At 38.6% G+C, this 18,985-nt stretch overlaps 1 protein-coding gene across 2 annotated transcripts in view; it reads left to right on the top strand.

Moving 5' to 3' along the window:
• The window catches only part of LOC109561150 (uncharacterized), a 126,288-nt gene that overhangs the window by 23,658 nt on the left and 83,645 nt on the right, over positions 1–18,985 (top strand). For both annotated transcript variants that reach the window (XM_070794103.1, XM_070794102.1), the window contains exon 5: positions 10,402–10,569. In XM_070794103.1, the coding sequence (XP_070650204.1) occupies positions 10,402–10,569 (168 nt within the window). The remainder of the gene's footprint in view (positions 1–10,401; positions 10,570–18,985) is intronic.

Raw genomic sequence — 18,985 nt, 5'->3', positions numbered from 1 at the left:
AGGTGCTAATTGTCACTACAATGGCAATCGTTGCTATAATGTATAAATGCATCAAATGAAATGTGCACACCTGAAATTTACTCAGTGTTATACATCAAATGGGCTCTGCTGGTAGCTCAGGTGGTAAAGAATCGGCCTGCAATGCAGGAGACTCTGGTTTGATTCCTGGGTTGGGAAGATCCCCTAGAGAAGGGATAGGCTACCCAATCCAGTATTTTGGGGCTTCCCTGGGGTCTCAGATGGTAAAGAATCCACCTACAATGAGGGAGACTTGGGTTTGATCCCTGGGTTGGGAAGATTCCCCAGGAGGAGGGCATGGCAACCAACTCCAGTATTCTTGCCTGGAGAATCCCCATGGACAGGGAAGACTGGCATGCTGTAGTCCATGGGGTCACAAAGAGTCGGACACATTGAGCGACTGAACGACAACAGCACACACACACACACACACACACACACACACGCGCGCGCGTGCACACACACACACACACACTCTCTCTGTTTCCTTCCTATTTTTCTTCTGGAATTTGAAATACCTCTCTCCTTTATTACACAGAAAAATTTAGCTGCAATCCCCACTTGTACTTGTGTTTAATTGAACTTACCACAGTCTTCATAAAATAAAAGACCTTGTAGGAATTAGGACCCATCCAAAAACAGGTTTTCTAGCATTCCTATTAAATTGGGATACTGGGCCTATGCTTCCTCTACTACCTTGAATCCATGTCTGCACATAGCTTCCATTTGTCCCTCTAGCTTCTTTTTCAACCTTTCTCCACCTTACTATCTGCCCCAGGAGTCTCACCCCCAGGCTCCCTATGGGGTTGGCCTCCAGAGAAGATCAACAGAAGCCTGGAGGGAGTGTTGTTCGTTGTTCAACTGCTAAGTTGTATCTAACTCTGAGATCCCAGGGACTGCAGCAAGTCAGGTTTCCCTGTCCTTCAGCATCTCCTGGAGTTTGCTTAGGAGCATGTCTGTTGTGTTGATGATGCCATCCATCCATTTCATTCCTCTCTCGCCCCTTTTCTCCTCCTGCCCTCAATGCTGAAGCTGAAGCTCCAATACTTTGGCCACCTGATGCGAAGAGCTGACTCACTGGAAAAGATCCTGATGCTGGGAAAGGCTGAGGAGGCAGTAAGGAGACTAAGATTCTGGTACTATTGCCTCAGATCTCTCCCCTGTGGTGTACAAAGGCTGCCTGTGTCCCTAAAGTCATATTCTTGTAAAACCATCTTTTCCACACTGCCTTCCATGGCTCTGGGGTCTGATAACTCTCTTCAGATTACTCACTGAGTGTGTCCCCAACCTTAAGACATACCAGTGCTCTATCCTCATATTGTGAGGATAATATGAGCTGAAACTCCAATACTTTGGCCACCTGATGTGAAAAACTGACTCATTGGAAAAGACCCTAATGCTGGGAAAGATTGAAGGCAGATGGAGAAGGGGATAACAGGGGAAGAGATGGTTGAATGGCATCACTCACTCAATGGACATGAGTTTGAGCAAACTCCAGGAGATAATGAAGAACAAGGAAGCCTGGCATGCTGCAGTCCATGGGTCGCAAAGAATCGGACACGACAGCAATGATCAAATATCACCTACATTACAAACTGATAAAACACAGCTGTCCATTGCTTACAGAGATAGGAGAGGACACCCCTCAGCAGACGTCTGATAGTGCTTCAGAGTGGGGAAAGACAAAGTCTTATTCTATTGACAATTAGAAACTTGATTTAAGGCAGGTGTTTCAGTGTGTGAGCTTGATTAAAACTGGGTAAGGATCATTATTTAAAAGATCAGCACTTAGGGAAAAGGCAAGGTGAGGATTTTGAGAATTTCAAAGAGACTAAGTAAATGAGCTATCTGTTGATGCATTTTGTTGAAGAGTTGATGGTTGGGAGATAAGTACCTGTAATGAACAATAAAGATATTTGCCCAGTCAAGGGTCTTCTAGACTATAAAATGTATTGATAATGTGAAACAAGGTGTGTAATTTAGACAATAAGATGTGTGGAAGTAATTGGTTTTGGTTTTCAGTTTCCAAGCTGTAAAAGAGGGTGGAGGTTTTGTTCTCAATATACTCAAATCTTCCCTAGTCTTGGGGTAAGTAAATAGACAAAATTTCACTAAGGTGAATTACTCCAAACTGGATTTCCTAGATAGCATTATTCTTGAACGGCCATTCATGTTTTTCTTGGCCTTTAATTTGATTAACTTGCAGTCGCTGAAAATTTTCTTTCTTTCCACCTGAGAAAATGTGTTTCCAAGGCAAACCATTCAAGATCACAGTAATCCAAGTCTGTGCCCCAACCACTAATGCCAAAAAAGATGCAGTTGAATGGTTCTATGAAGACATACAAGACCTTCTAGAACTAACACCCCAAAAAGATGCTCTTTTCATCATAGGGGACTGGAATGCAAAAGTAGGAAGTCAAGAGATACCTGGAGTAATAGGCAAATTTGGCCTTGGAGTACAAAACGAAGCAGGGAAAAGGCTAACAGAGTTTTGCCAAGAGAACGCACTGGTCATAACAAACACCCTCTTCCAACAACACAAGAGAAAACTCTACACAGGGACATCACCAGATGGTCAACACTGAAATCAGACTGATTATATTCTTTGCAGCCAAAGATGGAGAAGCTCTATACAGTCAGCAAAAACAAGACCAGGAGCTGACTGGCTCAGATCATGAAGTCCTTATTGCCAAATTCAGACTTAAATTGAAGAAAGTGGGGAAAACCACTAGACCATTCAGGGATGACCTAAATCAAATCCCTTACAATTATACAGTAGAAGTGACAAATAGATTCTAAGGATTAGATATGATAGACAGAGTGCCCGAAGAACTATGGATGGAGGTTTGTGACATTGTACAGGAGGCAGTGATCAAGGCCAATCCCCAAGAAAAAGAAATCCAAAAAGGCAAAATGGTTATCTGAGAGAACTTCAAAATAGCTGAGAAAAAAAGAGAAGCAAAAGGCAAAGGAGAAAAGGAAATATATACTCATCTGAATGCAGAGTTCTAAAGAATAGAAAGGAAAGATAAGAAAGCCTTCCTAAGTGGTCAATGCAAAGAAATAGAGGAAAACAACTGAATGGGAAAGACTAGAGATCTCTTCAAGAAAATTAGTGATACCAAGGAAACATTGCATGCAAAGATAGGCTCGATAAAGGACAGAAATGGTATGGACTAAAGAGAAGCAGAAGATATTAAGAAGAGGCAGCAAAAATACACAGAAAAACTATGCAAAAAAAGATCTTAATGACCCAGATAACCACAATGGTGTGATTACTCACCTAGAACCAGACATCCTGGAGTGTGAAGTCAAGTGAGCCTTAGGAAGCATCACTACAAACAAAGCTAGTGGAGGTGATGGAAATCCAGTTGATTTCCTAAATCCTAAAAGATGATGCTGTGAAAGTGCTGCACTCAATACGTCAGCAAATTTGGAAAACTCAACAATGGCCACAGGACTGGAAAAAGTCAGTTTTCATTCCAATCTCAAAGAAAGGCAATGGAAAAGAATATTCAAACTACCAGACAACTGCACTCATCTCACATGCTAGCAAAGTAGTGCTCAAAATTCTACAAAACAGGCTTCAACAGTATGTGTACCGTGAACTTCCAGATGTTCAAGCTGTATTTAGAAAAGGCAGAGGAACCAGAGATCAAATTGCCAACATCTGTTGGATCATGGAAAGAGCAAGAGAGTTCCAGGAAAAACATCTACTTCTGCTTTATTGACTATGCCAAAGCCTCTGACTGTGTGGATCACAACAAACTTAAAGAGAAGGGAATACTGGAATACCTTACTTGCATCCTGATAAAATCTGTATGCAGGTCAAGAAGCAACAGTTAAAACTGGACATGGAACAACAGACTGGTTCCAATTTGAGAAAGGAGTACATCAAGGCTGAATATTTTCACCCTGCTTATTTAACTTATATACAGAGTATATCATAAGAAATGCCAGGCTGGATGAAGGGCAAGCTTAAATCAAGACTGCCAGGAGAAATATCAATACCCACAGATACGCAGATGACACCACCCTGATGGCAGAAAGTAAAGAAGAACTAAAGAGCCTCTTGAAAGTGAAAGAGGAAAGTGAAAAAGTTGGCTTAAAGCTCAACATTCAGAAAACTAAGATCATGGCATCAGGTCCCATCACTTCATGGAAGCAAATAAATGAGGAAACAATGGGAAAAGTGAGAGACTTTATTTTCTTGGGCTCCAAAATCACTGCAGATGGTAACTGCAGCCATGAAATTAGAATTTGCTTTACCCTTTGGAAGAAAAGCTATGACCAAGCTAGACAGCATATTAAAAAGCAGAGATATTACTTTACTAAAAAGGTCCATCTAGTCAAAGCTATGGTTTTTCCAGTAGTCATGTATGGATGTGAGAGTTGGACTATAAAGAAAGCTGAGCGCTAAAGAATTGATGCTTTTGAACTGTGGTGTTGGAGAAGACTCTTGAGAGTCCATTGGACTGCAAGGAGATCCAACCAGTCCATCCTAAAGGAAATCAGTCCTGAATATTGACTGCAAGGACTGATGCTGAAGCTGAAACTCCAACACTTTAGCCACCTGATGCAAAGAACTGACTCATTGGAAAAGAATCTGATGCAAAGAACTGACTCATTGGAAAAGACCCTGATGCTGGGAAAGATTGAAGGCAGGAGGAGAAGGGGACGACAGAGGATGAGATGGTTGGACGGTATCACCGACTCAATGGACATGAGTTTGAACATGCTCTGGGAGATAGTAAAGAATAGGGAAGCCTGGTGTGCTACAATTCATCGGGTCACAAAGAGTCAGACATGACTGAGGAACTGAACTAAACTGAAGAAAATAAATCTTGTTTTAGTCACGTAAATTAGATACAATTGCTCTTGGTCCTATTCTTCCTGGTCCCCCAAAGCATATCTCACACAAAAGCAATGCAGTTGGTACTCTGGATCCACAAGTGATTGTTTTCAGGACCCACCTCCATGGTCACCAAATCCCTGGATGCTCAAGCCCCTAGGATAGAAGGGCTTGTCTCACATACTCCACAGCAAACAACCTGAAATCCTTAGTTTTATGGACAAATCCTCTACTACTAGTCTCTTTCACAGTCACGTCTGCCCTGCAGAAAAAGGAACAACTAGAGCTGTGTTGGAATCAGCTCATCCAGGTGGCACTAGCAGTAAAGAACCTGCTTGCCAATGCAGGAGACGCCAGAGACGCAGATTCAATCCCTGCATGGATCCCTGTGTCAGGAAGATCCCCCGCAAAAGGAAGTACACCTCACTCCAGTGTTCTTGCCTGGAGAATCCCATGGACAGAGGAGCCTAGTTGCAAAGAGCTGGACACAACTGAGTGCACACCAAGTAACCAAATAATAGGTGTGTTGGAATCAGCTCACAGTGGTTTATTTCAGCCAATTGTCCATTTTATCAGCTTCACTGGTGGCTCAGAGGGTAAAGCACTTTTATCCCCTCAACACTGTAATTCAGTAACATCAGGCTGGTAGCTTGAAACTGGCCATGGAGTATTTATTCAATGGAAACCAGAAAACACTACAAATCAGGGCTTATTTTTTTTCTTTTTCTTTTGGACAATCACTTGTTAAACATTTACCACTGCCCACTAGAAACAACACAGGAATCAGTTGTATGACTTCAATTCAAATTCAAGCTGAAATACCATGATCATTTTAATTAAAGCAATTATTGTTTCCTTTGGGATGGATTCTGTTTTGAATGGAAACATATACTAACAATTTGTTTCAGATTAGACATGAGGGAATTGAACCGCCATTTTATTTTTCCGTTTATCCAAGGCACCAACACTCAGTAGGCATGTTCTATTTCCTCAAAAACTTCTCAGTAGAGGCTGCAATTCACTAAGAGCTGCTGGAGCTAGCATTGCTTAATGTGTGCTTTAAATTTTATCTCATTTACAGAGTCAGTATATGCTCCTAATCCATGACTTAAAATCTGACAGCTTTATCGAGCGTCATTAGAGCTGGTGTTTTTCAGTCTGTTAATCTCACTCAGCTCTGACTTCCTACATAATAACTGGAAAACACATTAGGAATGGCATATTTATGTCTGTGGACACAGTTGATCAATCCGTCTAGGCTGTGGGGAATGCTGACTAAGGCATACCAGGTAAATAACTTGAAGGCTGTATACTGAAGTCAGAAGGGTCTGCAGCATGGAGCTCTGATTTTCATAATCTCGAATGGTTCCTGTAGTACAAACAGATGTGGCAAGAATTTGGGTCTAATTGTGTGAGGACTCTTGACAGCATTTCCCTTATTTCATTCTGCAATAAGAATTATTAAGGAAATGTATTTACATAATAAAGGAACTTCAATTTCCAATAGTAAGAGCTAACAATTACATTGTGCTTACTATGCCAGGCTTTATGATATAAATGAGTTAAGCATGATATTTTCATCCTGACTTTACCAAAGGAGGAATCTGAGTCATGGAGAGAATAAGAGAATAAGTCATGGAGAGAATAGCCAATGTCACTCAGCTATAATTAGTGGCAGAACTGACTGGACCATTCGTATCTGACCTGGTCTCTCACTGGAAATGCCCAGAGTCTTACTTCATAAGATACCATTTTTTTGTTACCTTCAAATACAGTAGAATGAGAGAGAATGAGAATGTCTAAAAACATCTGAAAGTGAGCTGAGTATTTTTTTTTCCTTTTGATTCTCAAGTCCAAAAAAATGAAGTATTTAAATTTTTTAAGAGCAAAGAAGTGAACATGCCATTTCTGTCGTACCAAGAATATTTAAGAGCTCATTCTGTGTACATGTTATGTACAAAGTGCTTTGTATAAAATAGATAACAACAAGAACTACTGTAAAGAATTTTAATTTTTTAAAAAGGAGCCCATTCTGTTTTAAAGTTTCATTTATTAAAAGACTCATCTAACCAGCCAAATTTAGATGACCAGATTTTGGTGACAGAAATGTTTGGTCTGTTTTTTCTCGGCTCAAAGTTCCCAAAGGGCAGTCGCTGGGAAATCCAGCAGCTCAAAACTGCAGCAGGTGTGTGGCGTGCTGCTTCACTGGATTTTAACACAAATTTTATGTCTCAGTTTATGTAAGAATATGTTGATCAGCTCTGTCTTGGTAACTGAATGAACAGAGAACTGCTCATCCACATAATCAAATCTGTATATAAATAAGTGAGCTATTTTAACAGCCTCATGCAGGCTGACAAAAACAAAGATGTCTATAATTTAAAGGCCCACCCTCAGACCTTTAAATGATAGGGGGATGATTATCCATCCAACCTGGACAGCTCCTATTCAGAAAAATAAGATAAATCCTTGCCCAGGAATCTACATATGCTATATTCATAAATATTAAAATATAACTGAATATTTAAGGCTAAGGATATAGACAAATCAAATCATGGAAGACACTTCAGGGCTTCTGTAAATTTAGCAAGTATGTAAGAAGCAGTTTTGATTTAGGCTTAAAGCTCAGATAGGTCAGTGAATTATTATAATTTTTCGGTTTACTTTTCCTACCATTTAATGTCAAATGTTACACTCAGATTTATTAAAAAATGAGTGCAAACATACGTAAGGGATGATGAAATAAGTTATGTGGCACAAGATACGCTATATCCAAAGTTAAAGTATTCTCTTCTAAAGCTTTCAACATTTTTATTTCAACAGACAAGATGTCGCATAATATTCTCATATCATTTACATTTTAACTTTATCATTACATTACCATACATCATCCCCTTTATTTTCACCCACCAAAACTGGATTTATTCAATCAACATAGTCTATCTTTCCAGTACCTTCTTCCCTACTTATCCGCATATGTTTATCTACCAATCCATAACCCCAACATTTTGTAGAAATTTTGCCCACTCCTCACATGTGTATGCTCAGTCATGTCCAACTGTGACCCCATGGACTACAACCTTCCAGGCTCCTGTGTCCATGGAATTCTCAAGGTAAGAATTCTGGAATGGGTTGCCATTTCCTCCTACAGGAGATCTTCCCAACCTAGGGATCAAACCCACATCTCCTGTATTGACAGGTGGATTCTTTACCACTGAGCCACCTGGAAAGCCCACCACTCTTTAAGGTCCAGTCTAATGATACCCTTCCTTTTTCTTTTTCCTTTGGTCATGACTACTCTCCTTCTTCTGAACCCTCTTATCTCATCCTAAGTACCACATCCGACTCATCTTTCTATCCCCATTATGCCTAAAATTGTAGCTTGCTCATGACAGAGGAATAATTACTTTAAATTAATTCAACTTGATAAATGAGTAATTTGTTTTTAATTAGTTTATTTTAATTGGAGTCTAATTACTTTACAATATTGTATTGGTTTTGCCATACATTGACATGAATTAGACATGGGTGTACATGTGTCCCCATCCTGAACCCCCCCTCCCATCTCCCTCCCCATCCCATCCCTCAGAGTCATCCCAGTGCACCGGCCCTGAGAGCCCTGTCTCATGCATCGAACCTGGACTGGAGATCTGTTTCACATATGACAATATACATGTTTCAGTGATATTCTCCCTCTCCCACAGAGTCCAAAAGACTGTTCTTTACATCTGTTCTTTGCTGTTTTGCATATAGGGTTATCGTTATCATCTTTTTAAATTCCATATATATGCATTTGTATACTGTATTGATGTTTTTCTTTCTGACTTACTTCACTCTGTATAATAGGCTCCAGTTTCATCCACTTCATTAGAACTGACTCAAATGAATTTTTCTTTAATAGCTGAGTAATATTCCATTGTGTATATGTACCACAGCTTTTTTATCCATTCATCTGCTGATGGGCATCTAGGTTGCTTCCATGTCCTGGCTATTATAAACAGTGCTGCGATGAACATTAGGGTACACGTGTCTCTTTCAATTCTGGTTTCCTCGGTGTGTATGCCCAGCAGTGGGATTGCTGGGTCGTAAGGCAGCTCTATTTCCAGTTTTTTAAGGAATCTCCACCCTGTTCTCCATAGTGGCTGTACTAGTTTGCATTCCCACCAACAGTGTAAGAGGGTTCCCTTTTCTTAAATGCATCTAAAACCACTTAACTCACTGTGGATTGATATAAAGTGACTGGTATAGTATCATTTGGTATATAAAATAAAAACGGTAAGAACGAGCATTAAAGATATTTAGGGTTTGTTCTTGACTGTCTGTGAGGGGCTGTGCTATTTCATGCTCTGTCAGTGTACCACCCCTGAGCATTTCCACACAAGTTAAACGAACACTTGAACTAGAAACTTACTGTTGCTTGTGTCTATGTATCAGGACCACTAACACTTGCACCCTTCAGTCTAGTATTAGGACAGCAGAAGTAGAAATGTAAGCTGAGTGGCAAGAACCATCGGGAGTGAGTCTCCAGAGAAAGGCAGTGAGAGCGAAAGAACCTTTCTTTCTAGGGGCTTTACATAACTGACCTTCAGCAGAAGCACAGTACTGATGACCGATGGACACAGTGAGGGGAGTAAGGGAAAGGCTTTACCTATGATGTTTAAGACAAACATACAGGAGCAGATATAGCATGTGAGAAGAGATTAAAAGAGTTTGCTGTTGTTATTGTTGAAGAATCATTCTGGGATCGTCAAACCCCACTCTCTTCATGATAATGAAGAAATGTAAGTAAAGGATCTATGCTTTTCTTGAACGTATGCCTTAATTACATAATAGTGCTTCTCAAGTTTGTATCCTTGACAGACAGAAAGACGTGGGGCATGACTTTATTAAGTTTTTAATTACCCAAATAGGACCACAAAGAAACACTTAGAAGCTAAAATAGAAATGCACTCTCCTTCCCTCAACTGACACAGCCTCCCAGAGAATCCAATAAACTCCCAAATACACAGAAAATGGTCAGCTGCTATGAATGAAAGTGTCAGAGAAAACTTTACCTGCCTCCCTACATGCTTTATTCCACATGTAAGAGCATAGAGTTTTCTCGGAATATATGTTTTTGCAGCACCTTCTTTGAAGCACAGAGAGACAATAGGGATTTTTTTTTCCCCATGCTCGGTATTTTGAAAGGGATTGTAAATCTAATTCTCAGTCTTATGTGGCTTCCTCTTAATACCTGAATACTCACATGTAAGTTTCAAAAACATACTTCTCCACAAAAGGATTAGTATACTGACTCCCACCGCACAGACCCTCAAGCAGTGCCTGTTTTATTTACGATATTTTAGGACTGTGCAAGTTCTTCCCAAGACAACTGTCTAACAAACTTCGCTGCTTGTTTTCAGGGATCACACTGCTTTAGTACAGATTTTTCCCCTGCATATATATTCAGTGCTTCCTCACCCTGGCCATCAGCATGTGCACAGCTTTCTTCCCAGATCATAATTCATGTCATCACCTTTTCTGCTCCTCAGTCACCTCAGAAGATGGCTGCTCTGTGGACCTTGGCTTTCGAGTCAGTATCGAAGAAAAAGGATTCTACACAGAGAACTTCCATTCAGCTGCATGGGTTTTCCGAGGGGATGATGGGAATCCTGAAGACAGTCCCAGATGTCTTACCAAAAAAACCCGACCAGTAGCCGGTAAGGACCTCACAGTTACAATAAAATGCATATGTCTTAGAGAATCTGTAAGCAGGCAAATCTCTAAAGTCGGCAAACTTGCATGCTGAGAGAAGCATTTGGAAAGAAGTGTGAGTGTGTATGTACATATATGCGTGTGTATGTGTATATAGAGAACCTTCTCAATATTGTGAAAGATTCTGAAGCTATTAAAATAATAACTGTCTTAGGAACCTATTCCAAAATAGACTAATAATTCCAAAGTTGGAATAAAGATGAATGTAGGAAGAGTCAAGAGTCTTTTTCATTCTACAAGTAAAAAATACTGTTATAAAAAATGTACTGAAGAACACAAACAAGCAGCAAATCATTTATTGCTCCAACACTGGACTATGACCACTTTATTGTTTCTGCCTCATCTTTTTAATATACATAGGTCTAGTCCTGTTTTCAAATGCATACAAAATATGCATCTCATATTCTCATGTATACTGCTGCTGCTGCTGCTAAGTCGCTTCAGTCGTGTCTGACTCTGTGCGACCCCATAGACGGCAGCCCACCAGGCTCCCCCGTCCCTGGGATTCTCCAGGCAAGAACACTGGAGTGGGTTGCCATTTCCTTCTCCAATGCATGAAAGTGAAAAGTGAAAGTGAAGTCGTTCAGTTGTGTCCGACTCTTGGCGACCCCATGGACTGCAGCCCACCAGGCTCCTCCGTCCATGGGATTTTCCAGGCAAGAGTACTGGAGTGGGATGCCATTGCCTTCTCCTTCATGTATACACTTTGATATAAAAGGAAAATCCCCAACCAGTAGCTGCTAAGGATTCTACAATTATTCAATTAAATTCTATAGCCTGACATATTTAATAATATAATTATTTAATAATTATACTTTCATTTCATAAAATAAATATTTTCATGTTTTTAAAATGTCATTAATAGTCTGATAGTTTCATGATGTGTTTTAAAGAGATTAAAATTCAGTTTACTAAAACTGTATTTCCTTAATGGAATAATAGCATGGTGATTTTTTTTAAAAAACTATACCTGAATAACAAATTTAAGAATGTGAAATTACGATTTCAAGCTAATCTTTGCTGCAAAATTTAAGCTGTAGAGCGTTTATAAACTTTTATAAACAAAGTATAAATAAATTACTTTGATGAATAGTAAACAATGATTCAGATTTAAAATAATGTTTTAAATTAATTTTACAATCATGCATTCAGCAAACACCATTCCTACTATGGTCCAGGCACTGGGGGGAGCTACTAAAGACACACAGACGTAAGAGGAGTGAGTAGGAGAGGTTTCTATAAAGAGGTACTTAAATTTTCAGTACAGGCATCAAAATGTGCCTCGTTTCATCCAAATCCCATTTATGAGACATGAGTAATTGTTGTTACGCATAAGATCATCATTTGCTTTATCTGTAGCGGAAAATAGAGCCTCTTAATTTTTTCTTTTAAATATGAAAGTCAGCGTTGGAGGATTTTAATGAGGAAAAGTCGTAACTCTAAGTGAATTCCTGTGTACACGCATAAGACAATGCAAGGTTTGTCCACTGCACATTAAGAATACTTGTTTATACTCATCTCATAATATGACTTAATTGAGATTAACCATTCACTGAAAAGCATGCAGTATGAAACTTTAATTCTAAAACTTAAGGAATTTAGAGTGGAATTTTTGAAAATTAAAATGGATGCCGAGGAGCTGCATGTAAGTCAATGAAATTAAAATACTTCCTCATATCATACACAAAAGTCAACCCATAATGGCCTAAAGACTTGACTAGAAGACACGACAAATAAAACTCCTAGAGAGAACACAGGCAAAACATTCTCTGACATAAATTGTAGCACTATCTTCCTAGGTCAGTCAGTCTCCAAAGGCAAAAGAAAGAAAAGCAAAAACAAATAAATAGGACCTAATCAAATTTATAAGCTTTTGCACAGGAAAGAAAACCATAAATAAACCAAAAAGACAATGTATGGACCAGAAGAAAATTATTGCAAACAATGCAACTGTCAAGGACTTAATTTTCAGAATATACAAAAACATCTCATTCAGCTCAATAACCAAAAAAATAATAATAATAATAACCGAATCAGAAAATGAGCAGAAGACCTAAACAGACATTTCTCCAAAGAAAACATGAAGATGGCCAAAGGGCAGATGAAAAAACGCTCATCGTCACTAATTATTCAGTTCAGTTCAGTTCAGTCGCTCAGTCGTGTCCGACTCTTTTCGACCCCATGAATCGCAGCACGCCAGGCCTCCCTGTCCATCACCAACTCCCAGAGGACACTCAGACTCACGTCCATCGAGTCAGTGATGCCATCCAGCCATCTCATCCTCTGTCGTCCCCTTCTCCTCCTGCCCCCAACCCCTCCCAGCATCAGTCTTTTCCAATGAGTCAACACTTCGCATGAGGTGGCCAAAGTACCGGAATTTCAGCTTTAGCGTCATTCCTTCCAAAGAAATCCCAGGGCTGATCTCGTTCAGAATGGACTGGTTGGATCTCGTTGCAGTCCAAGGGACTCGCAAGAGTCTTCTCCAACACCACAGTTCAAAACCATCAATTCTTCGGCACTCAGCTTTCTTCACAGTCCAACTCTAACATCCATACATGACCACTGGAAAAACCATAGCCTTGACTAGACGGACCTTTGTTGGCAAAGTAATGTCTCTGCTTTTCAATATGCTATCTAGGTTGGTCATAACTTTCCTTCCAAGGAGGAAGCGTCTTTTAATTTCATGGCTGCAGTCACCATCTGCAGTGATTTTGGAGCCCCCAAAAATAAAGTCTGACACTGTTTCCACTGTTTCCCTATCTATTTCCCATGAAGTGATGGGACCAGATGCCATGATCTTTGTTTTCTGAATGTTGAGCTTTAAGCCAGCTTTTTCACTCTCCTCTTTCACCTTCATCAAGAGGCTTTTTAGTTCTTCTTCACTTTCTGCCATAAGGGTGGTGTCATCTGCATATCTGAGGTTAAGAGAAATGCAAATCAAAACTATAGTGAGGTATTATATCACACCAGTCACAATGGCCATCATTAAAAAGACTGCAAACAATAAATGCTGGAGGGTATGTGGAGAAAAGGGAACCCTCCCACACTGTTGGTGGGAATGTAGAATGATTTAACTACTGTGGAGAACATTATGGAGTTTCCTTAAACAACTAAACATAGAGCTACCATACAATCCAAGAATCCCACTCTTTGGCATATATCCAGAGAAAATTCTAATCTGAAAAAAATATATGCTCCCCAATGTTCATTGCAGCACTGTTTACAATAGCCAGGACAAGAAAGCAACCTAAATGTCCCTCAACAGATGAATGCATAAAGGAGATGTGATACACAGACACACACAGACACACACACATACACACACAAAACGAGATATTCAATTCAGTTCAGTTCAGTTCAGTCGCTCAGTCGTGTCCGACTCTTTGCGACCCCATAAATCGCAGCACGCCAGGCCTCCCTGTCCATCACCAACTCCTGGAGTTTACCCAAACTCATGTCCATCAAGTCGGTGATGCCATCCAGCCATCCCATCCTCTGTCGTCCCCTTCGCCTCCTGCCCCCAATCCCTCCCAACATCAGGGTCTTTTCCAGTGAGTCAACTCTTCGCAGGAGGTGGCCAAAGTACTGGAGTTTCAGCTTTAGCATCATTCCTTCCAAAGAAATCCCAGGGCTGATCTCGTTCAGAATGGGCTGGTTGGATCTCCTTGCAGTGCAAGGGACTCTCAAGAGTCTTCTCCAACACCACAGTTCAAAACCATCAATTCTTCGGCGCTCAGCTTTCTTCACAGTCCAACTCTAACATCCATACATGACCACTGGAAAAACCATAGCCTTGAGTAGACGGACCTTTGCTGGCAAAGTAATGTCTCTGCTTTTCAATATGCTATCTAGGTTGGTCATAACTTTCCTTCCAAGGAGTAAGTGTCTTTTAATTTCATGGCTGCAGTCACCATCTGTAGTGATTTTGGAGCCCCAAAAAATAAAGTCTGACACTGTTTCCACTGTTTCCCCATCTATTTCCCATGAAGTGATGGGACCGGATGCCATGATCTTCGTTTTCTGAATGTTGAGCTTTAAGCCAACTTTTTCACTCTCCTCTTTCACTTTCATCAAGAGGCTTTTGAGTTCCTCTTCACTTTCTGCCATAAGGGTGGTGTCATCTGCATGTGTGAGGTTCTTGATATTTCTCCTGGCAATCTTGATTCCAGCTTGTGATTCTTCCAGCCCAGCGCTTCTCATGATGTACTCTGCATATAAGTTAAAGAAGCAGGGTGACAATATATAGCCTTGATGTACTCCTTTTCCTATTTGGATCCAGTCTGTTGTTCCATGTTCTAACAGTTCTAACTGTTGCTTCCTGACCTGCATATGGGTTTCTCAAGGGGCAGGTCAGATGGTCTGGTATTCCCATCTCTTTAAGAATTTTCTACAGTTTATTGTGATCCACACAGTCAAAATTACTCAGTCACAAAAAGAGAATGAAATAATGCCATTTGCAGCAACATGGATGGACCTAGAGACGGTCATACAAGTGAAGTAGCCAGAGAAAGGGAAATACACGATGCTGCTTACATGTGGAATCCGAAAGAATGATACAAATGAATGTATTTACAAAACAGAAACTGACTCACAGACATAGGAAACAAACTTATGGTTAACAAAGGAGAACAGAGGGGAGATCAACTGGGTGTTTGGGAGTAGCAGACACAAACTACTATATTTAAAATAGATAAACAACAAGGTCCTTCTGTATAGCACAGGGAACTCTGATATATTCAATATGTTGTAATACAGTATCATGGAAAAGAATCTAAAAAGAATATGCATATACATATATGTAACTTAAAATATATATATATTATATAAAAATTATATATATTATATATAAAATTGTATAATATATAAAGCTTATATATAAATATTATATATAAAATATATATTTATATATATAATATATATTTTTTAAGTTAAATATATATATATATGTAACTGAATCACTTTGCTGTATGCCAGGAACTAACACAGCCTTGTAAATCTACTATAAAAAGAAGATGCTGAGAATCAAGCAATAAACTTTCTAAAAAAAGAACCAAAATCTTCTATAGTTAACTTTTATTTGAGTAATAGCATGGCACAGGGTAAAAACACTAGGCTGAAAATAGGATTTTCAGGGTTAGGCTCTCTATTTGTTCGTTGATGTATTCTCCACACCAAGGAGAGCGCCTATTTCATTACAGAAAGCCAACATATATTTGTTGCATGAATGTATAAAAAGTAATTTACTAGCTATGTGACCTTAGAAAATTCACTTATTTACTGTTATTATCTCTCTGCCTATCTTACAGTGTTATAAAATGTGAAATGACACAATATATGTGAATAGTGGGCTATTTTTATCTGTCTTGACTATTTCTATCTCCTATCCTTATTTTTATTAATTTTATGGGAATTTTAACTAAATATTAAATACAAATTCACACATATCTGTTTATATTTATATATATATTTTATATAAACTGCAAACAATTGCTATTTTATAATATACTAACTAAATTGACCAATATGTATTGACTGTTTGTGGCAGGCAGGTGAAAAGATACATTAGATAGAATTCATTCTTCCCTCACAGTATCTTGGCTAACACCTGATGTAAGAAAGTACAGTTATCACCATTTCTACAACTGTGTATGGTCATCAAAGAACAAGCATTTAGTTGATTCACCATTATTTGCTTTAGCTAAAAAAAAAAAAGAAAGAAAATGTGCTTAATTTTGCCAAAAAATTCATGCATGTGTGCATATACACACACACGTACGTGCCCACACACATCCACACAACTAAACAAATTATGTTTAAATGTAGTAAGTGAGTTTTAACTATTAATATTTATTGCACTGAACCTCAGTCCAAGAATGTGCTAATTGTTCTTGCTTACTGTTATTAATGCTTGAAGTATTCCACATACCAGATACAAGTTTTTAACGATGTGATTTTGAGACATCAGTAGAAGAAGCTGGAGATAGGAAACATGAGTTGGAGGCAAAAAAATAATTTTAAAACGGAAAGATGTCTGTATTAGCTTAATGACATTTTGAAGATATTGCAATGCTAATTTATATCTACCAATATGTATTGTGAGAATAAATTTTAAACTTACAAAATTCAATCTGTAATACTCTAGAAAGTGCCCTTCTATTATTTAGAGAAATAGATTTTTAAAAGTTTTGCATCACTACCGAAGTGTATTGCTGGAGCTACGAGAAAGTTTTAGGGTATTTTCAATATCTAAGTGGTGTTGTATTTATGGAACTATGTGCCCTTCATTTGAACTTTTACATCTAACAAGATGATTCCAAGGAAATGCTATTTGGGGGGATAAATTACTTGATGATGTGACCACACAGTCTCTGAAAAGACAATGACATTTATTCCTGGCTTTTCAGCAGCTGTGTGGCACTCACAGATTACCCACCAGACAGCAGCAAGGGGCTCCAGGACTATAAATCTCAAAATGTGAGAAAACTGTCTTCAGAATGGGAGGGGAACATGTTGCAAAACATTCTGAGTGCATTTTCTCCCACAGGAGTGCACTATAGTTGAGCTTACCGTTTAAAGATTTTATTGAGTTGTTTATACTTTCACACATTGTTGACATTCGATTTACCTGATTAGGAAAAAGAAAAAAGAAAACACTATGCTACAGCCTTGAAAGCAATAGCTATCTTATCATCGCATGTAAGACAAAAAGCAAACATGATTTGATTTGAATCAACTCAGTAAAAATACTCCATTAAACAAACATCAATTGGATAAGCAATTTGTCAAAAGCAGAAGCTAGTATCAAGAGGGTAACCTACAGGGAGCAAGAAGTTTTGACAAGTAGGATTGTTAGAAATGATTTCTACTGAGGTCAGAAGTAGGATTCCCGATTTTCTTTTTTGCCCTGATTAGCTACCAGCTTGCTGCAGACTGCTAAAATATTCATTTTGGGGTCCTTGAATTTCCCAGTTCTGTCCCTTAAATTACGCTGAGATCCAGTAAGTGGCAGTCCAAATAGTCATGTAAAATAACTGCCAAAAGGGAATTGTATTAACAAATGATAAGAAATCTTCCCAGGAGCACAGAATTTTAGCACTGGAATACACTTAATACTTGCACAGCAACTTTGGTAAGCTTTTCCTGATACTGTTTTAACCAACAGAGAAACAGTGTATTTTGTTCAGACATATTGGGATAACAAACATTCCTTCAGGAATCCATATGAAGAGGCTCTATTCTTTCTTTGAATGTTTGCCAATTTGGGTAGCCAAGGTCCAGGATGTCAACTCCATGAGAAAAAGTCTCTTCTCTGTCCTCAACACCACAGTCCCCATATTGATACATAAGAAAACAATGGGACACATAGATACTCAGTAAATGTCTGTGAATGAATTACCTCTGATATTAGGCTACCATGGATTATTAAAAACAAAGATGCTTATTTCCTTATTTTTATTAGATATTTTTATTCCCTAGCTGACCAAGAAGACGGTCAGCTAAGAACATTTGGAAAAATTGCCTAATCCTTTACTATCTTTGTCATCTTTTTATAAGAAACTTAATTTTTAAAAAGATTTACCTCAGTAATACCTGGGAGGAAATGTAATAAAACAATGGCAAATCTGTTTACAAGCTCTGAGAAATATAAGGTAAATTTATAATAACAATATCTCTCCAAGATCAGGGAGTCACCCACCCAGACATCTGTCGGCAATGGCAAAGAAAGAGATTTCTCATCAAAGGGGAAGCTGAACAAAAGTCCTTAGCCACTCAAAATACAATTGTTACGAACTCCTTTGAATGCTTGATTGCTTCTAACTTTATCCATATGTTGCCTACAGCAGACATTTTTTCTTAGTATGAACCTTTTTATAAGAACCTAGAGGATGCAACTCTTCAGAGAAGAAATGTCCCTGATCTCCAATATGAAGGAAGATGTAAATATTTCTGAGGAATGAAAAATGATACACAAAAATACAAAAGAATGGCTGAAAAGAAGCTACAAAATATATTACCCGTAAATTTTAATGTATTCCTATTTTTAATGGAAAGAAATTCTATTAAATTATATCTTAAGGTGTGAATTTGCCCTGCCTTTATTAATAGATAAGCATTCTTATTTTATAATTAACTGCATTTTTCCTAGAGACCTAATAATACCTTTTTTCCAGAGGCATATTACTATTAATTCACTTCTGGAGCTCAGGAAGTTTCTCATTGTACTGTATTATGATTTATTCTTTATCATTTTAAGATATTCATTAACATACAGGAAAAAAAGCTCAACTAATAAAGTATTTCAATCTAATTGTCGGGGAAAGAGTAATTCTCCCAGTATTGCATTAACACTTCTCCCCGATG

This window comes from Bos indicus, chromosome 7 (genome assembly GCF_029378745.1).
Source record: "Bos indicus isolate NIAB-ARS_2022 breed Sahiwal x Tharparkar chromosome 7, NIAB-ARS_B.indTharparkar_mat_pri_1.0, whole genome shotgun sequence".
Lineage (NCBI taxonomy): Eukaryota > Metazoa > Chordata > Mammalia > Artiodactyla > Bovidae > Bos > Bos indicus.
Note: the sequence above shows the minus strand (reverse complement) of the source record. Positions and strands in the feature narration are given on the sequence as shown.